The sequence below is a fragment of the Rhincodon typus genome, chromosome 3 (genome assembly GCF_021869965.1).
Source record: "Rhincodon typus isolate 14 chromosome 3, sRhiTyp1.1, whole genome shotgun sequence".
In the NCBI taxonomy this organism is placed as follows: Eukaryota; Metazoa; Chordata; class Chondrichthyes; order Orectolobiformes; family Rhincodontidae; genus Rhincodon; species Rhincodon typus.
In genome coordinates this window covers 53,426,511-53,447,786 of record NC_063334.1, presented here as the reverse complement: position 1 = coordinate 53,447,786, position 21,276 = coordinate 53,426,511, and the positions used below count along the sequence as shown (strand labels likewise).

Below are 21,276 nucleotides of genomic sequence, written 5' to 3'. Positions count from 1 at the left end.
ATCCTAAGAACACAGTAGGCCATTCAAACTGTCGAGCTTTCTTCACTATGCATGGCTAACCTCTGTGCCATAAGACATTGCACACAGGAGCAGATATAGGCCGTTCAGCCCATTGAGTCTGCTCCACCATCCAGCAAGATCAAAATTCTGCTTTATTGCGGGTGTGTAAATGCCTCCTGATGATAGAGAATGTAATCATTGAGACCTACATTCTCAGTACAGTAATGATTATTTGTGTGAGGTTGCAGATGGTTTTGATTCCTATGAACCTGCAGACCAAGAAAATGTCAAAACATTTGATAATTCCTATAGGAAGAAGAATATTCATAATTTAAAGTTATTTATTCTCCTCCCTACAACCTTCAATCACCAGTTTTATATAGGGGGAAAAGATTTCAAGTAAGACGTTAAAAAATGGAATGGGTTTGAAACACTGAAATAGGAGAGACCAAGCAAAAGTAAACCTGTGCCCTCGACATTCGGGGCATGTTCATAATCATCATTTTAAAGTACTTTATCAGGTTTCCAGACATTTTCATTTGAGATAATATTTTGAGAATGTTTCAGCTAAATTACAGACTACATTTCATCATTATTACCTCAGTGCAAGTGTCTTTTCCTTACCGTGGTACAGTGCAAGCTGGACTTTTAGTCACTGCACAGCAACTCTCAATGTTAGCAAAGAACAGATTGAGTATCTTGTTGATCATCTTCTAGTCATTGAATCATACAGCACAAATACAGACCCTTCAGTCCAAACAGACGATGCCGACCATAAGTCCAAACTAAATAGTCCCACCTGCCTGCACTTGGCTTATATCCCTCCAAACATTTCTTGTTCATGTACTTATCCAAATGTCTTTTAAAAATTGTAACTGTGTAGTCGCATCCATCACTTCCTCTGGACGTTCGTTCCACACACAAACCAATATGTGTAAAAATATTGCCCGATGTCTTTTTTTAAATCTTTCACCTCTCACCTTAAAGGTATGTCCCCTAGTCTTGAAATACCCCACTGTAGGGAAAAGACACCTGCTATTCACCTTGTCCACACCCCTCATGATTTTAATGATCTCTGTAAGGTCACCCTTCAACCTTGCGTGATCATTGCCATATCCATAAACATCCACTTAACTGATTTAGTCCTGGTACATTGAAATTCAGGTTTCGTGATCCTCTGATTAGCAAACAGTTGTATTGGTAATTAAAAAAAAACAGAAATTGCTGGAGAAGCTCAGCAGGTCTGGCAGCATATGTGGAGAGAAAATAGAATTAACCTATTGAGTTCAGCTCTGAAGAGGAGTTATTGAACCCAAAATATTAACTCTGTTCTCTCGACAAATGCTGCCAGACTTGCTGAGTTTCTCCAGCAATTTTGTTTTCATTTGTTTCAGATCTCTAGTATCCACAATTCTTTGTTTTGTTTTATTTAATTGAGTTGATAATGTGGCTACTTCCCTATTTTTCTGTCCTGGTACTGGGCTCTTAAAGCATCCCAATTCCCTAGCTGAAGGATGTAATAGGATTCATTGTAGAGATCAAAAGCCTTGAGTAGGAAGGGTTTTCGGAGAGAATGAATTTGAGAGAGAGGGTGAAACCAGAACTGCTTTACTTTAATGCTTATGCAGTTCTGATTCCATCAGACTGCCAACTAAGAACTGGCTCCTTTGACTAGCAGCAGCCCACCCCACCCCCAGAAAAAGGATCATTAATTGAAAAACTGAAAGAACTATAGGGAATGCTAGAAATCAAACAAAAACAAAGTGACAGAAATTGCTGGAAAAGTTCAGCAGCTCTGGCAACATCTGTGGTGTTGTAATTAATGGTCATTACTGAGCAATACTGAAGAGTGTAAATTTGTTGAGAAAGTTCCCAGACTCCAGCTGCCCTGAATTCACACTAAATGAGTGCATGAGTAGGTATGACTAAAATGTTGGACTGTGGTAATTGAACCCAAGTTTTTTACGTTGCAACTTTTAAAAGAGAAAGCTGTTTAAAGTTAATGTGAAGTCCTAATTAGTAACATGGTAATGTAAAACAGTAGTGGATTATAAATACCAGAACAAAATCTGTAGAATTTGATTTTTAGTAGATGGAAATGTGTGTTAAAACTTTATATGTTGCATTAATACTATAGGTCATATTGGAAGTGATTTATTTTGAAAGCATGTTGTCATAAAGCCTAAAGTTAAGACAGAAATAAAGCTACATTGTTAAACATCATTCCTCTGCGTACGGGAATTAAAATTTGGTTTCACTGCATGCATAAGATCTTCATGTAAAAATAATAACTGGCTTGAAATCCCAAATATCGTCACCTCCAACGCCGCACCCCCCCCCCCCCACTCCAATAAGACTTGTACAAGCTAAGATCTTGTAGAGGAAAACTATTATGCTTCGCAAGTAAAGCTTTTATAAAATACTCTTCATTTTTGTGAAATAGTGAACCATAACAACATAATTCAAAGCATCTTGACCTTTGGTACCAATCTTTGGGACTATGGCAACTTTATCTTTGTATACAGAGTTCTGTGGAGCTACTCACTCGTCCGAGAGACAATTGGTGGTGGTTTAACCTGAGGATCACCACGCCACAGGTGAAGGATGAGGTTGAGAAGGTGGGACTTTCATGATCATTTCAGCTGGTGTGGGAATTGAACCTATGCTAATGGCGTCAAACAAGCAATCCAGCCAACTGAGCTAACTGACCCCTACTTCATGTATTTTTAGTGATTTTTTTGTTTGAAAAGTTTATTGAATCTGGGAGGGCAGCCTCTTCATCCAACACCCAAACTCTGGCACTTTGTAGAACCAACCATGGAAAAAATGGAGCAGAAATCCTATCTCTTTACTTACTTTTCACCTCTTAGTGATGCTCCCCATATCTAACTTTAGTTATTGAGTTAGTCCAAGCCACCTAACATTGTGTATCTTTAGGTTTACCATGAAATAAAATAATTGTTTGCTAAAAAGCTTTGTCAATTTGCTAACAGAGTTAAGAATGCAAACTGATATTAGTGTTTTACTTCGTTTCATCACTATATATACACTGCAAAGAATGAAACGGAGCCAGTTCAATCCTCCAATCTATAGAGCTTTTTACTTGACTTGTATTTGACTCCAGTGGAGGTAGGATAAGTCGGTCAGCTAGGCTTGACTATTCCAGTTGCTTTTTGCTGACCCTTTCTGGAAGGTTTGTGTTTGGCCTCGCGTGAAGAGAAGATTAGATTTAGCTAGGGCATGCTGCTAATATTGTCTCAAGACTAGTCCATAAAAAAAATTATAATTTTAAATTCCAGGATGATGATACTGCTGTGAGATCCTGTTTGCTAACTTCCTAGGCAGGCTTCTGGCACTACTGTCAGCTGATTTTGAAACAAATGAGAATGTTGGAGAATGGTAATGAAGATGTTGCTGATCATACTTTCTACGTCAGGGTTAATGAGTTCAAATATTGTTTCAAAATACAATTGCAGTTGGGTAATGACCATTGCTTTGTCAGTTTGTATACAAGGGTTCCTGGCTGTTCTTTCACTTTTAAAGCACTAGATTTCAAGATAACGGTGGAGGTTGTGCTTTTCTTTTTCTCTTTCTTGTTTTTTGTTCTTTCTGTTTAAGTCCCGTTCTTAGATGACATTGGTGGTGGTGAGTTGAGTCCCAGCGCAGACTTGAGTTGAAGACAGTCAAGATGGTGGCAGAGTAGCAGCACAGCATGCAGTCTCCTGAGCCTGGAGCTCATCTGCTCTGTCCGCTTTTACCTTTTGTTCCTACTGCTTTGTTTTTTTTTACTTTAACCTACTTACCTTCTGTGGAGAGCTCAGATGGCATCAAGGGGTCCAACGCGTCGAAGGCAAGATTTGTTCCCAGCTGCCGCAGCCACAAAGGAAGTCGAATTTGTGCTCCCGGCAGCGATGGAGGGAGACCAGTTTGGGCCCAATGCCCAGCATCTTCTGTGGTGGCAGCACAGCCGAGATTGGGCCAGCGCGGTTTCGTGGCAGTAGCGTTGGTTGAGACAAGGTGGCACTGAAGAAGGATGATCTGGTTCTGTGGTGTGGTGAAGAGACTCCGATTTGCTTTGAGCTGGTGATGGGCTCAGTATCGGGGTGGAAGACCCTGGATCCAGGCCCATGATTAAGCACTTAAGAAGGACTGTATTTTGAATTTTTAACTTTATTTTTCTATTTTTCCACATTATACCTAAGATTTTGTATCTAGGTACCTTTGCACCAAAGATGGTGTACTTTTCCCTATGCTTGAGTATATGTAGCAGTAAAGCCTAACTTTAATGTAAATCAGTAGCCAACTAGGCTACTTGACATGCAGTCTTTCCAATTCTGTAGTGTCAGTCTGTTTAGATACGTTGTGAAACACTTCTGGAGCAGGCTGAAGTTGAAAGTGGGCCTCCTGGCTCAGGGAAAGATACCACTGTGTCACAAGAGCCCCAAGTTTTGCAGTGTATACTGAGTTTTGTTACTGGTTCTTGATTATATAAGTTGGTCTGCAACAAATATATTTTTCCCCTTTTGCAATTCTCGTTTCTGAAATGGAGACTGAAATATTTTCCCTGTTTTTTTGTTTCTTTGTTGTTCTACAGCTACAGTGTGATGAAAACAAAAGCAGGGTGTGGCATTCTAGTTAATCCTGTTTGCTCAGACAGACAACAGCAGCAGTTGCATTTTTTAATGTCTGCAAACGTTTATCCATTCTTAAGATAATCTGACATGGTGATCCAGAAAATTCTAACTTGAAGAGATTCCAATAAGGACCGTCGACAGTTGTAAATTTATTTTTCATTCAGTAGCTGAAGTTGACCATTGCCTGATATATTGAAGTCTGTTATAACGCTGTGTGCTGTGAATCTCTTGTGGCATGCAGATCTCACAAGGAAATTCCCATGAGGAAATTCCTACTCTCTGAGCTTGACCCCATCTCTCAACTGACCCAAATATCCCTCCGGAGCCACCTACCTGCTGTTCGATTTCGCCTCTCCTGTTTATTTTCTTGCCTTCACTCCATGACTTTTTACATTTACCTCTTTCATTATTAGGATGCATATATAGAATGGCAATGATCAGGACACTAATTTTCTGATTATTTGTATAATTTTACAGCAATTAACTATTTTTAACAGATTTATTACATAATATGGTTGACATAACAACCATTGTTAATGTTAACCTAACAATGAATAAAGATGTTTTAAAATTGCATTGCGTGTAAAAGAGGCTTTGGAACCTTGTGTTCTGTGCACCTTCCCTCTGACTCTGCCCCTTCCACTATGTAATCATCGTTCAACTATAATGTGGTTTCACTTCTTGGAGATTTACATTAGTGTTGATTCTGACTTCCAATGTGTATAATATTTACACAGCGACTGTTCAGCTTATTCCTGTGTAAGCAGTGCATGATCAACATGCATTACTTGTCATAAAATACATTTTTCTGTGGTCTGTACTTCCCTTTTTTTTAAACCATGTTAAGGAAGCATGAAAGAACATATTGCATGGATAATTTTTGGAGTATGTGTAAATATTCATTAATCTGAAATGGGGGCAAATACCAGACCTGCTGAGGATCTGTGCTGTAATTATTACAAATTGAATTAATTAGGATCCCTGTTGGGAGACCAATAATTTTTAGAAAGTTATTTTAATTCGAAGTGGTTAACAAGTAGGATCATATGACATTTTAAAAAATTGTAATAAGTGAACTAAAAGCAACAATCTCTAAATATTATTCAGTAGGCAACACATGCACTAAACTACCGTAAAAGTCTCCCATTTAACTTCTTTAAACTGACCCAAAATTTTCTCTCTATACCTTATCCTATCCCTTAAGTGGATGCTTCATTCTTCAGGAACTAGTCCAAAGCTATTCTGAGCATTCAATGGCTTTTTCCTTTTCTAGCTGGATAACTACAAATGCCTGAATAGATATCGAAGATTATCATTTGCCCTGGAGATTCTTCCCTCCCCAGCTAAAGCTAGGCAAATTTTCTGGTCTAGTTTAAACCCTCATGAACTTGGTCTCCTGAATCTGAGCATGAGAACCCATCTTTATTCTGCATGGTAAACATAGAGAATGGCTGCCTCTATTTGTTTCCCAGATCCTTGCAGACTGATTGTGTTTGAGAGTCTCAGGCGTCTTTTAGGTCTTGTAATGGCAATCTGACCTTATTGCTTCCTCTGGATTGCTTCATTTCCAAACCCCAACTCCCTGACAATGTGAATCATACAGACCTTCTGTGCAAGTAGAAATGCTAATTTGCCACCCTTTTGATTCTTAACTGCAATCCATCTTACATCTATGCAAACAGTTTAAAGTACAACTGTTTGCAAAACCTGACAAGGGTCTAGGCCCGAAACGTCAGCGTTCCTGCTCCTATGATGCTGCTTGGCCTGCTGTGTTCATCCAGCTCTACACCTTGTTATCTCAGATTTTCCAGCATCTGCAGTTCCTACTATCTCTGATACATTCCTAACACCTCCTTGTGACTTGGAGACCAGTAGTGTGTCCATTATCAACATTGCTGCCCTGGTTATTGTTCACCATTACAACCAAAGACTCGGCTTTTCCTGAGTATCGCCCATGAACTAAGAATTTGTATAAGTTCATATGTAGCCTCCATTTAGTTTTTAAGTGTTTCAGTTTAAAAATAATCAGCAGTACTGCTCTATATTTTAAACAGTGTAAAAGGTTTGTTCATTACAAAACCATCACCTGAACATTGCGAAATAGAGATTCAAAACCAAACCTTTTGATTTTGTACTCATCAGGCCTGAAATGCAAGGAAGAAACAACTTTAGAAAGGAAGGAAAAATTTATACAGTATGTGCAGTTTGATTGGTTGGACTGTGGTTGGCATGTAATTGCAGCAGGAACTATTAACTGTCTTAGTTAACTGATGAAACTTAAGGACATTGCTCTGGGAATGCAATAGGGATTGACGTTTTTCTTAGCCCTGAACTCTGTGAAAGGGTGCAATGAACAGACATATTCTCATTTTGTTTGCGACAAGAGTCATGTGTGGTTCATGTCAAATTTCTAGCATACAAAAATGAATCGTGGGTGTGAGCCTTATTGATTATATCACTTCCCTGTTTTCTCTCCTAACTGACTTTTTCTGCAGTGACTTTTTTTTTGTTGTCGTTGCTGTTATTCAAGCGATTTTCTTGTTCGTGACTTAGTTTCTGAAGGCAATAATCATCCTGGTCACAGTTTTTTTAACTTGTTTCTGATGCACCCGCATACTTTTCTTGCTGTTCAAATAAGCTAACTTCTCTGTCTTGCTGTAGAATTGATGCTATTGATTGATTGATCAATACTCTTGTCAGTCTATAATTATTTCTGACTAATTGTATAATGAACCCAGCTATCCAATTTAGCTTATTAATAACTTTTGAAGGACACATTGGGTGACATTGTTTGCTATAACCTTAGGGTGAAAGCAATAATCAATGGGTAGGTGATTATTCCTGCACTGGAGGGATCTCTGGTGCAGTGGCGATGAAATGAGAAATGTTTTACTGTGTTAGAAGGGTTGTGTGTTACAGCATTCAGTTTCAAAAGCAATTCTGTGTTTCTGCTAATTTATTTCTGATTAATTCCAACTGAGTCTGGCATCATCAGAGAGTCTTTGTTTAAATTTACAGGATTCAAGTTCAGAAGGCAGATTCAAATTCACACATGCATTTCGATTACTATCTATTATAATTCCTGATTTCATTTCTTCCTCCTTTGACAAACAACAGGTATCTCCTGAGTCAAACACCATTCTTGCAAGTATAAATATTTCAAATGACCATTTTCAATAAAGTGCACTATTTTTATTATGAGGCTTGGGCTCTTCTTTGAAAAATAATGTTTTTTCACCAGATAGAAAGTTAGACACCAAGTCTTCGGTTGACTGGAGATTACCCAATGTTGTTTGTAAACTGACCAGCCAAGTGATGAGTTTTTTATACCTACACCATTATACGAGCATTAAAATGGGTTAGTTTCGTCTTAATTCAGATCTATAGTAAGAATAAAAAATTTTCTAAAAATTACTAAATCTAGACCTTAAACCGTTGTTACGGTGCAGAAATCCCAGAAAATGATAGTCCAAGTGAGCAATGCCATTACCACACTGCACTATATTTTGCTAGGAATGTTGTGCTTCTCCGTGGAGACCCTTGCTGAAATTTGTCAGTTATCAAAGCTGTATCCCCAACATCCATGGCTGTTACCACAAAGAAACTTGCATTTACATAGTGCTTTTCATGACCACTGCATGCTTGAAAGCACTTTAAAGCTAATGAAATTGTTTAGTTTTGATGTGTAGTAAGGGTGTGACAAAACTCTAACACTTGCCACACAGCAATTAGATGGCATTGATAGACTCAATCAGTATTCAATAATTCAGCGGATTGCCTGAGAGTGATATTTTTACAGGCTTGTTCTAGGAATCTTTGAGATACTAAAACTCATTTAAGTAGAGTGTTTTGACAGCCATGCTGATTTTGTTTTGTATCGAACTCTTATGTTAAGCATGAATGCAACAGTAAGTGAATATGGCTAGTAATAGCGTATAGTGCAGGACCCTTGTTAACCTCATTTGTGTATTTATGGTAGACTTGAGTTTCAACTAAAATGTACTGTGCAATAGACATAGAGAACATCCCAGTGTTTTAAGTTTAGAATCTTTATGGATAGTATCCATAACTCATACTGTCTTGCCATAATTTTAGTGTGGACCAAACTTGGGTGCAATCCACAGATTAAGAATTTGGAAGAGTTTCTCCAAATTGTTTTCCACGTAATTCATGATTATGCAATGCATTCATTGCTTATCACGTATGTATGTGTATTCTTAACTTTCAATTGCGTTGCTGGTGTAGATGACGTATTCAATTTATGAATCAAGAAAGCTATGACCACCCACTCCTCTCTGTTAATATATAACTTAATCTTCATCCATTTTCTTCAACACATCTATCATCAAGCATCTTTTTCTGCTCTTTCCTATGAGTTTTCCAAAGATACTATTCGTTCCTTGAATTCCTACTTCACTGTTTCACTATCTGCCCTACCTTTCCTTCTTTTTAGCCCTATGCAAGTATAAGAGATTTACAATTATTTACACTTTCAGACATCATTCTCTATGGTCCAAGTACACTTCTGAGTTAGGCAGCAATTTACACGCTGCTTTTTTCAACTTAGTATATTTACTCCTGACTGGTAGCCTCTTTTGTTTTTAATCTATTCATGAGATGTGGGTGTTTCTGGCTAGGCCAGCATTTATTGCCTATCCCTATTGTCCAGAAGGCAGTTAAAAATTGCTATGGATCGGGAGTCGTGTGTAGGCCAGACCAGGTAAAGATGGTTTCTTTACAGTTTCCTTTCCTGGAGGACATTAGCGAACGAGATGGACTTTTCCGATGGTTGACAACAGCTTCGTGATCATCATTCGACTGTTAATTCAGTTATTTCTTTTACTGAATTTGAATTCCACCATCTGCTATGGCAGGATTCAAACCCGGGTCCCCAGTATATTACCTGGGTCTCTGATAATCTAGCAATGATATCACTAGGCATCACCTCCCTAAATCAGGATAGCGACACAGGTAATGTGACTTGTTGTTTGCAAAATGATTGTTTTTTCCCACAAGGGTAAGCCTAAACTCCCTTCTGCTTGCCAGATTGTCACTGTCACTTTTCTGAACTCTTTGCAACAAAGTATCAAGGACAAAAATGATGAAGCTCAACATAAAGTCAGACAGCAGCATCTCCTCTTTCTACTAGGTGTCTTGTCTTCATTTCTATTTAATATTGGTGTTGATAATTCCACATGTAAATGAAGGATTCCACTTGCAAGTTAGTGGAAGTTATAGAACTATATATCACCGAAGGAGAACATTCTTGTTTCACTTTGCTGCTAACTCTTTGGAGTTTTTCCAATTAATCATATTCTTCTGCTCTTTACCAAAGCTCTAGTTTATTCTCCCCCCACAAATTACTTATCCACTTCTCTCTTGAAAGGCTTTTGAATCTGCAAATGTCATTTTTGGTGATTTTTGTCAACAACCTTAAATCTGTGATTCCCAGTGACCAACTTCTGTCACTGGAAACGGTTTTGTTTTATTTACTTCATCTAAGCCATTTATGATTCTGAAAATCAGATCAGATCAATCAGACCTTTAATAACAGTCCGGGCTTCTATAATCTCACCAGAAAAGTTAAGTTCCTTGTACCTGGTACCATTCAGATTAATTTCTTCAGCACCTTCATCAGGACATTGATATCTTTCCTTGATTGTCCTTTTGCTCTCTATTCCTACAAATCCTTTAATTCCTGTTGCACCACTTCATTGTTACATTGGTACAAAAATGTCACTCCACATTTTTCTCTAAGTTTTAAATTTTTCTTAAAAATTTACTTATGCATACATAATTACAAATTAGCAGGAGTAGGTCACTCGGCCCTGACAGGCTCTGTTTTCTCTAATCCAAATGTCTTGAACATCCTTAAGTTTTATTGCTCCACTGTTAGAGTGCATGCATTCTGTTGCCTGGGCTGCAAGCCCTGGAATACCCATGCTACATCTTTCTACCTTTTATTTTATCCTCACTTTCCTCTTTTAAATATTCCTTAAAATCTGCCTCTTGACCAAACTTTTGGTCATCTACCCTAATAACTCCTGTGCAGCTGTTAATAGTTTTGAAATGTCTCTATGGAACGCTTTGGGATGTTTAATTGCATCAAAGAAGCTATATAAATGAAAGTTGTTGTCGAGATGCCTTCTAATAATTTCTCCTATGCCACAAAGTCTGTGATGATCAATGTGCCGGATGTTGTGCTGTACCTAATTTCCAATTTCCAAACTATAAGATCAGTGCTTCACTTTGGCCAGGGCCTGGTCATTGTCTCTGTTTCATGCTGTTGGATCATTATCAGCTCATTACAATACCAATGACACTGCCTTGGTCAGGTGATGAATTTGGCAGTTTAGCTTGTCTGAGGCAAAACAATTTTCCTCCTATTGTCCCATCTCACACCTCGATTATTGTGTACAGTTTTGGTCTCCTAGTCCGAGTCCAGTGAAGGTTCTTGCTATTGAGGGAGTCCAGTGAAGGTTCACCAGACTGATTCCCAGGATGGCAGGACTGACAAATGAGGAAAGACTGGATCAACTGGGCTCATATTTGCTGGAATTTAGAAGTATGAGGAGGAGTCTTATAGAAACATATAAAATTCTGATGGGACTGGACAGGCTGGATGTGGGAAGAACATTCCGAATGTTGGAGACGCCTAAAACGAGGGGTCACCATCTAAGAATAAGGGGTAAGCCATTCAGGACTGAGATGAGGAAGCATTTCTTCACTGAAAGCGTTGTGAACCTGTGAATTTTGTCCCAGAGGAAGCTGTTGGGGCCAGTTCATTAGATATACTCGAGAGAGCTGGACATGGCTGTTGAGGCTAAAGTGGTCAAAGGGTATACAGAGAGGGTGGGGATGGGTTACTGAGATTTGTATAATCAGCCATGATCGTGTAGAATGGTGGTACAGGCTCAAAGGGCCAAATGGCCTACTCTACCTGTTTTCTACGTTTGTAACTCAGTCTGTGGGATTCCACTAATTTAGCCTTGGGTCTCGCAAAGAGCCAAATATTCTGTTGATGTCTGTCCTTTAAATTTGGTTAAGAAAACCCCTCTAGTGTTACATAGAACCTAGGAGCAGGAATAGGCTATTCATCCCTTTAAGCCTGCTATTCATTTATATATTTAGTGAGTTGATTGGACCCAAACACTGATCTTTTTGGTACCCCACTAGTCACCACCTATCACCTGAAAAAAGACCCATTTGTTCCTACTCCCTGTTTCCTGTCTGTTAACCAGTTTTTAATTCATACCCAACATACGACTTACTATCCCATGTGCTTTAACATTGTCCACTAACCCTTAATGGGAATCTTATCAAAAGCCTTTTGAAAATCTAAGTACACCTTCTAACTTTAAGGGATCTTACTTATCTTCTTTCTCTTTACATATTTATAGAAGCTTTTACAGTCAGTTTCTATCTTCCCTGCACTTTTACTCTCAAACTGCATTTTCCTCATTTTGACCTTTGATTTTTTGCTGAATTCTAAAATGCTCCGAATCCTCAGGCTTCCTGCTTTCCCTAACAATTTTACATGTCTTCTCTCTGAATCGAATACAATCCCTAATTAAATTTCCACAATCCATTCTTACCAGTTATGCCTCAGACTGTCGTCATTCCTCTATTTAGATTTTGCATTTGCATTTGTCTACTGTTCATCTTAATGAAGAATTCCATCATATTATGGTTGTCATTCTCCAAGGGAACCCATACAACAAGATTGTTAATTAATCCTTTCTAGTTGCTCAGTACTCTGGTTGGTTCCTCAATGTAAAAAAAAATCATGTACGCACTTCAGGAAATCCTTCTCCACAATACTATTGCTAAGTTGGTTTGTCCAACCTATGTGTAAATTAAAGTCACCATGGTTACAGTTATGTCCTTACTGCATGCATCTCTGATTTCTTGTTTAATGCATTCCCTTACATCCCTACTAACATTTGGGGGTCCATAGACAAATCCCAACAGCATTTTCTGAACATTGATGTTTATCCGCACACATTCAGATTCCACATCGTGATTTTCTGAGCTAGTATCCTTCTGCAGTATGATGTTGATTTACTCCTTTACTAACAATGCCACTGAACCTCTTTCCCTTTTTTTGTCGTCCTTCCTAAATAATGAATATCCCTAGATGTCCGGTTTAGCATCCCTGATAACACTGTAATCACACCTCTCTAATCGCTACTATATCATAATTATTTATAAATATTTGCATCGCTAATTCATCTATCGAATTGCAAATGCTCTGCATATTAAAAGACAAAGCTTTTAAGCTTTTTTTTTAAACCTTGTAAGTCATCTTAGCTTTATATTGCACCACGGCCCAATTTGCTGTTTAATCTTAAAACCAAGATTGTGGGTGCCGGAGATCTGAAACAAAAACAGCAATCGCTGGAGAAACTCAACAGGTCTGGCAACATCTGTGGAAAGAAAGCAGAGTTAATGTTTTGAGTCTGGTGATTGAGCTCTGATTTCTTACCACAGGTGGTGCTAGTTTCCACACTTTGAAGTTTTTGCCTTTGATTGATTTGATTTATTATCATGTGTACTGGAGTACAGTGAAAAGTTTTTTGTTTACAAGCAGTAGAGGCAGATCATAGTAAACATGGATGTGCAGATCAAAGGTTGTGAAACACTTAGAGGCAAACAGGTTATAATGCACAGGGCGTACAGGTTATATTGCAGTAGGCAAGATCAACATTAGCAAGATCATTATTGGAGGCTAGAGAATCCATTCATCAGTCTGATAATAGCTGGGAAGAAACTGTTTCTGAACCCGCTGGTGCGTACATTTAAACTTCTGTATCTTCTACCTGATGGAAGAGGTTATAGGAGATCATTACTGGGATTTGATGGGTCTTTGATGTTGGCAGCCTTTCCTGATTTTTCTGTCTTCATTTTTGCTTCCTACCTTATGTGTTTTATTTCTATTCTTGTTTTTCTTTTCTCTGTCTTCCTGCTGAGGTTCCCATCTGTCTACTATTCGAGTTGAAATCTGCCCAACTGCAGTAATAACCACCATGCCAAGGAAATTGGTCCTGGTCCTGTCCAGAAGCAGCACTTCCTGCTTGACCTGGTCTCTTTCTACATTCCAACCTTGTCTTCCATGTCACAATGGGGATAAAAGCATAATTCTATTTATGACTCATCATAGAATAAACAAACATTTTCAACAACCAATTGATAAACATGTCATTTAACTTTGTTATTAATGGTGGGAGAATCTGAATCTCCAGGATTCTCATGTTCTTGCCTGTTTATTACTGCTTGCTATCCCTTGGCAGTTTTGTATTCATGCTGCCACTGCACTTAAATCTTTTATGGGCTTTCATTTTGCAAACAAATTCATGGATATTTTGATGATGTGAGGTGTATGGCAGCATCCTGGAAGTAGGAGGAGGGAGAGGATAAGTGACTGGGGTGAGGATGCTCTGTTGGAGCTTGAGCTGGACCCTCAGTGTTGACGTGTTATTTTTTCCTACCATGCATCATGGTAAGTTATTCCACCTTTGTTGCGAGGAGTAGAATTTGGAAATGCTGGCTCTGCATGGAATGAGGTGGTATAATTTCAAAACTAATCCACGAGAGCACGATTTCAGTGAAACAGACTCCCTAGGGCAACAGTAGAACTAGTTAGTATTGATTCATTCAAATGCATGTTAAGTTTCTTCCAGTAATCATTGTGGCCACAATTGTTGCGATGGAGGTTCACTTGCTGCACATGTAGTTGCAGAGCCTAATGTGAGCAGCGGCAATATTCTTGTATCAGCTGGATGACCAGAGAAATTGTGGTTTTGGTCAAGAAAAAGAAGGAAGCATATGTCAGATATAAACAGCAGAGATCAAGTGAATCCTTAGAGTATAAAGGCAGTAGGAGAAAAGAGAAATCATGAGAGCAAGAAGGGGACATGAGATAGCCTTAGCAATTAGGGTTAAGGAGAATCCAAAGGGATTTTATAAATACACTAATGACAAGAAGGTAACAAGGGAGAGAATAGGGCCCTTTAAAGATCAGCAGGGCTGCTTGTGTGAAACCACAGGAGATGGGGGTGGCATGGTGGCTCAGTGGTTAGCACTGCTGCCTCACAGCGCCAGGGGCCCAAGTTCAATTCCACCCTCGGGCGACTGTCCGTGTGGAGTTTCCACATTCTCTCCGTGTCTGCATGGGTTTCCTCCGGGTGCTCCGGTTTCCTCCCACAGTCCAAAGATGCGCAAGTTAGGTGAATTGGCCATGCTAAATTGCCCGTAGTAGGTGGGTTATAGGGGATTGGGTCTGGGTGGGATGCTCCAATTGTCGGTGTGGACTTGTTGGGCCGAAGGGCCTGTTTCCACACTGTAGGGATTCTATGATTCTATGGGGGAGATATTAAATGAGTATCAGTGTTTACTGTGGAGAAGGATATGGAAGATGGAGAACGTGGGGAAATAGATAGCAACATATTGAAAAATCTCCATATTGCAGAGGAGGTGGTGCTGGGATGGCTTAAAATGCATAAAGGTGGATAAAACCCCGGGACCTGGTCTCTAAAACTGTGTGGGAAGCTAGGGAAGTGATTGCTGGGCCTCTTGCTGAGATATTTGTATCATTGATAGCCACAGGTGAGGTGCCAGAAGACTGGGGTTGGCTATTGTGGTGCCACTGTTTAATAAAGGTGATAAGGAAATGCCAGGGAACTATAGACCAGTGAGCTTGACATCCATGATGGGCTAGTTGTTGGAGAGAATCCTGAGAGACAGAATTTACATGTATTTGGAAAGGCAAGGACTGATTAGGGATAGTCAACATGGATTTGTGTGTGGGAAATTGTCTGATCTAACTTGATTGAGTTTATTTGTAGTAGTAACAAAGAGGATTGATGAGGGCAGAGCGGTGGACGTGATCTATATAGACTTAAGTAAGGTGTTTCATGAGGCTCCTCATTGTAGACTGGTTGACAAGGTTAAATCACGCAGAATACAGGGAGAACTAGCCATTTGGATACAGAACTGGCTCGAAGGTAGAACATAGAGGGTGGTGGTGGTGGAGGGTTGCTTTTCAGACTGGACGCTTATGACTAGTGGTGAGCCACAAGGATCGGTGCTGGGTCCACTGCTTTTCATCATTTTATATAAATGATTTGGATGTGAATGTAGGAGATATCATTAGTAAATTTGCAGATGATACCAAAATTGGAGGTGTAGTGGACAGCAAATAAGGTTACCTCTGTGTGAGGTGGGATCTTGATCAGATGGGTCAGTAGGCTGAGGAGTGGCACATGGAGTTTAACTTAGATAAAATGTGAGGTGCTGCATTTTGGGAAAGCAAATCAGGGCAGGACTTAGACACTTAATGGTAAGATCCTGGGGAGTGTTGCTAAACAAAGAGACCTCGGAGTGCAGGTTCATAGTTCCTTGAAAGTGAAAGTGAAGTTGCAGGGAGATAGGATAGTGAAGAAGGCGTTTGGTATGCTTTCCTTTATTGGCCAGTGTATTGAGTGTAGGAGTTTGTAGGTCATGTTGCAGCTGTACAGGACATTGGTTTGGCGATTTTGGAATACTGTATGTAATTCTGGTCTCCCTGCTATAGGAAGGATGTTGTGAAACTTGAATGGGTTCAGAAAAAATTTACAAGGACATTGCCAGGGTATCAAGGTTTGAGCTATAGCGGGTAGTTGAATAGACTGGGGCTATTTTCCCTGGAACATCGGAGGCTGAGGGATGACGTTATAGAGGTTTATAAAATCACAAGGGGCATGGATAGGGCAAATAGGCAAGGTTATTTCCAGGAGTGGAGGATTCCAAAACCAGAGGGCATAAGTTTAAGGTGAGAGGGGAAAGATTTAAAAGGGACCTAAGGGGGAACTTTTTCATGCAGAATGTGGTGCATGTATGGAATGAGCTGCAGGAGGAAGTGGCGGAGACTGGTACAATTACAACATTTAAAAGGCATCTGGTTGGTATATGAATAGGAAAGGTTTAGAGGGATATGGCCAAATGCTGGCAAATGAAGTAGATTTATCTCGGACATCTGGTTGGCCTTGGTGAGTTTGATCAAAGGTTCTGTTTCCATGCTGTACATCTCTATGACCCTATGATTGGCGGAGTGGTAGGAGGAGAACTGGTTGGGCTTGATCTATTTCTGTCAAGCACATCCTTTGTTTCCAAGCAGTTTATCATATTTCTGGGCCCTGACCTTTTTGCACTATTTACACATTTTGTCTTGTATCTTTTATTTTTAATCACAATTCCCTCTATTGTTACCTGTTACTGTCACTTAAACCTTTAACCACCTTCTTTCTTTGTCTAAGCACTTTACAAGTCATTCTGTTTTCTTTGCTATCTTTTGTACTATACTTCCACCTTTCCTATTCACCTTTGTTTTATCCATTTTTTTTATCCGAGTTTCCGTAATATCTCCCGTTCTTCAGATTGACTTTTTGTGAGTGCACTGTGCAGTTGCTCATTTTTACAGGTATTGTCTGACCTCCTGGGTGTTTTTGTTTGATTTCCATCACCTCTGAAGCTTTTTTTTTGTTTTTTATGTCTATCCCAATTGAAACCTGCAATCACCACAAAGCATTGATTTGATTGTTTAGCCCTTCCTGCATGGCACACGCGTTGTCTCATCTGAGTGAAATAGCAACCTAGCACTGTGAATGAGAGAGCTCATCTTCCAGAAACGTTTGAGTGCCTGTGATATAGTTCGAGCAAATGACTTGTTTTAAAATAAACTACTGGTCTTTACAAAATCCGTTTGTGTTAACATGAGTGGCAGGACCTGAAGGGAGGAGGTAATAAGATCAGGGAACACTTAGAATATATTGTTCATTTGAATCTTGCCCCTTAGCTTTTCTAGCTGTATAAAGAGAATGTAAGGAGATGAGATTTAAGAAAAGGCGTTTCATACCTATTTTACAGGATTAAAGGTACTCGTACATTCTCAAGTATACTCTAGCTTTATTTGCTGTAATTGTAGGTCCTGGTTCGTGTCAGTAAATGTAGGTTTCATCTGCTCAGCCGTCTACTACTGAAGTGCTGGAATGTTAAATAAATAATTGTTCATTTTTTTTGTACTGATCTACAGAAGACAGGGAAGAACTTAAGTGACATAAAGGTCAGAGCATCTCCCAGAACCAATTTAAAATCTTGCTTGCGCAGCATTATACAGTGCCTTTCATTTCTTTCACTGACAAATATATTTGCTCCACTGTGTTTATAGTTCTTTGCATGTTATTTACCTTCGCATTATAATTCTAACTTTTATTTCCAGTGGACAATTTGCAATAGTGAAAAAATGCACAGAGAAAAGCTCTGGAATGGGATATGCAGCGAAGTTTATCAAAAAACGCCGCTCAAAGTCAAGCCGTCGAGGAGTAAGCCGTGAAGATATCGAGAGAGAAGTCAATATCTTAAAGGAGATTCAGCATCCAAACATCATAACTCTACACGATGTTTATGAGAACAAAAGTGATGTGATCCTTATTCTTGAACTGTAAGTGCATCTTCGCATCTTTAAGTTGTCTGGCCTTTAGTGTGAAAGTGTGCTGAAAATCATTTTTCACTTGTGTGGGCTAGTGCATTTTCCATGCGCTGTGGATCATAATTCATCTGAGCTAATTGATGTAAACATGTGCAGGTGTGTGTTGAAGGAGCCTGTTCCTTTTACCTCCATGAGAACAAGAGACAGTAAATTTGAAGCATTGGTCACACTCTGTTTGGCATGTTTCTTTGATGTACATTAAGTAGGTTAGTTGTGATATTGCAAATGAAAGTTCAGCAATTTTCATTTGGCTTTAGTCCACTTTGTAAGCAAGCTATAAACGTTATTTTCAGTGCTTTTATCTTTTCAATGGAAGATGATTAGAACCTCCTTCAGAAACCACTGTAAACAAAATTAACTTTAGACCACAAAAGTAATCAATAACATTCAATAGTACATGTCTGTATTGTGAGCATCTGCCAGAAACAATTTCCTTTTCTTTTGTTGAATCAGTAAAAGGAAATGGATTATAAACAACTGAAATAAAGTTGGTTACCTTTTATAGAGAACCTGATTTTTCTGTTTACTCACAATAAAGGTAGAATCTTATTTGACATTTTTCTTTCTTTTTAAGAACTAGCCATTTGGATGCAAAATTAGTTTGAATGTTGTAGGTAGAGAGTGGAGGGTTGCCTTCTGGACTGGAGTACTGTGACCAGTGGTGGGATTGCTGCTGGGTCCGCTGCATTTTGTCATTTTATATAATAAATGATTTTCATGTGAACATAGGAGATATGGTTAGTAAGTTTGCAGATGACAGCAAGATTGGTGGAATAGTGGACATTGAAGAAGGTTACCTCAGAGTACAAAGGAATCTTGATCAAATGGGCTGAGGACTGGCAGGTGGTGTTTAATTTAGATAAATGTGAAGTGCTGCATTTTTGGTAGGTCAACTCAGGGCAGGACTTATACACTTAATGGTAAGGTTCTGAGGAGCGTTGATGAACAAAGAGACCTGGGGTTACAGATTCATAGTTCCTTGAAAGTGGAGTCACAGCTGACAAGACAGTGAAACGGGTGTTTGGTACACTTGCCTTTAATGGTCAGTGCATTGAGTATAGCAGTTGGGAGGTCATGTTGTGGCTGTACAGGACATTGGTTAGGCCACTTTTGGAATACTACCTTCAATTCTGGATTCCCTGCTATAGGAGAGATGTTGTGAAACTTGAAAGGGTTCAAAAAAGTATTTCGAGGATGTTGCTAGTGTTGGAGGGTTTGGGCCATTCGGAGAAGCTGTATAGGCTGGGGCTATTTCCCCTGAAGCGTTGGAGGCTGAAGGGTGACCTTTATAGCGGTTTAGAAAATCATGAGGGGCATGGATAGGGTAAATAGCCAAGGTCTTTTTCCCAGTATAGGTGAGTCCAAAACTAGAGGGCATAGGTTTTAAGGTGAGAGGGGAAAGATATAAAAGGGACCTAAAGGACAACATTTTCATGCATAGGGTGGTGTGTGTATGGAATAAGATGCCAGAGAAAGTGGTCGAGGCTGGTACAATTACAACATTTATAAGGCGTCTCGATGAAACATGCATAGGAAGGGATTTAGGATATCTGGTTGGCATGGATGAGTTGGTCCAAAGGGTCTGTTTCCATGCTGCAGATTTCTCTGACTCTAAGGCATTTAGTGTCATATAGATGTACTCTGCCATTCTACTGTTTTTATTCAGTACTGTGAAGTTTTCATTTCTCTATTAATCTATAGCATACAGCCAAAGTGATGTGAGGAAAAACATTTTCAATTAACGCATGTTTAAGGTCAAAGTACTCTCAGGTCAGCCTGAGAGTCTAGTGGAGGCAGGCTCATTTGAAGCATTCTGAAAGGAATTAGATGGCTAGTTGAAAATGAAAAATGTATCCTGTTATGGGGAGAAGGCAGGAGCATGATGCCAAGTGAGATGCCCATTTGGAGAACCAGCACAGACAGACTGGGCCAGATGGTCTTCTGCGCTGTAGCAATTCTGCAATTCAGTTTGCAGATTACTGAAATACAAGGGACCTAAGGGGCAACTTTTTCACACAGAAGGTGGTGCTTGTCTGGAATGACCTGCCAGAGGAAGTGGTGGGGCCTGATACAATTACAACATTTAAAAGACATCTGGATGGGTATATGAATAGGAAAGGTTTAGAGGGATAAGGGCCAAATCCTGGCAATCGGACTAGATTAATTTAGGTTATCTGGTCAGAATGGACAAGTTGGACCAAAGTATCTGTTTCTGTGCTGTATATCTCTGATTCTGAGTGAGTGAACCCAGCAGAGCACATTACAGGTTTAGAAGGCATTTCATTTTTTGGGCTGTTGACATGGTCTTGTCATTGCGAATTGTACAAAGGGCCAAGAGGAGATATAAATGTTCAACCACATTGATCAGTGTTTCAGTGAGACTGTTACTCACCTGAGCATAGAAACAATTGCATGTATCTTTGAAGAAAAGCAGATAATTTACATAAATAACAATAAACAAGCAAGAAGAAAAGCAGCAAATCTAGGTAAAGTGCATTATGTAATTTACATGACCTGCTTCAAAACACTAAACTCACTACAACAATTATTCCTTATAAATATGGTACGTGATGAATTCTTGAAACATGTTTAACTCTCATGGAGTGCATGTTAATTCCCAGCATGAATAGGTAAACAGAAATTTATATGACCAGACTGCTGATGTCTTGTTCTTCCCTTAGAAATAAGTGTAGAGGTAAATTTGCAAGAAAATTGAGTGGGGAAACAATATGTAATCAATCAAACAAATTAAATCCAGAGAACATTTATGATTTATCCCCTTAGACTTTATTCAACACTGCATTTCTCCCAATTTTAGAAAATACTTAGTTCCTTTAGCTTGGTCCAAAAAATATCAAACGGTATGGTTAATATGTCCATGACCTTCAATTCCACATGAACAGTTGCCAATACTGTTTCTTTACAGGGAGTCAATTGTTACTAAACTATCTTTACATGAGTTTGCACCTTTTGTTTCCTCAGTCCTTCTATGTGAAAGTACTTAGGCATTTCCTCTTGCGTTTAGAGAGTGGGAACTGCCGATGCTGGAGACTCAGAGATAACAAGGTGTAGAGCTGGATGAACACTGCAGGCCGAGCAGCATCAGAGGAGCAGGAA

General features: G+C 39.3%; 1 protein-coding gene across 5 annotated transcripts in view; it reads left to right on the top strand.

The window, feature by feature from the left end:
• dapk1 (death-associated protein kinase 1) overlaps window positions 1-21,276 on the top strand; it is a 209,507-nt gene that overhangs the window by 87,179 nt on the left and 101,052 nt on the right. For all 5 annotated transcript variants that reach the window (XM_020527228.2, XM_020527231.2, XM_020527232.2 and 2 more), the window contains exon 3: window positions 17,890-18,111. In XM_020527228.2, the coding sequence (XP_020382817.1) occupies window positions 17,890-18,111 (222 nt within the window). The remainder of the gene's footprint in view (window positions 1-17,889; window positions 18,112-21,276) is intronic.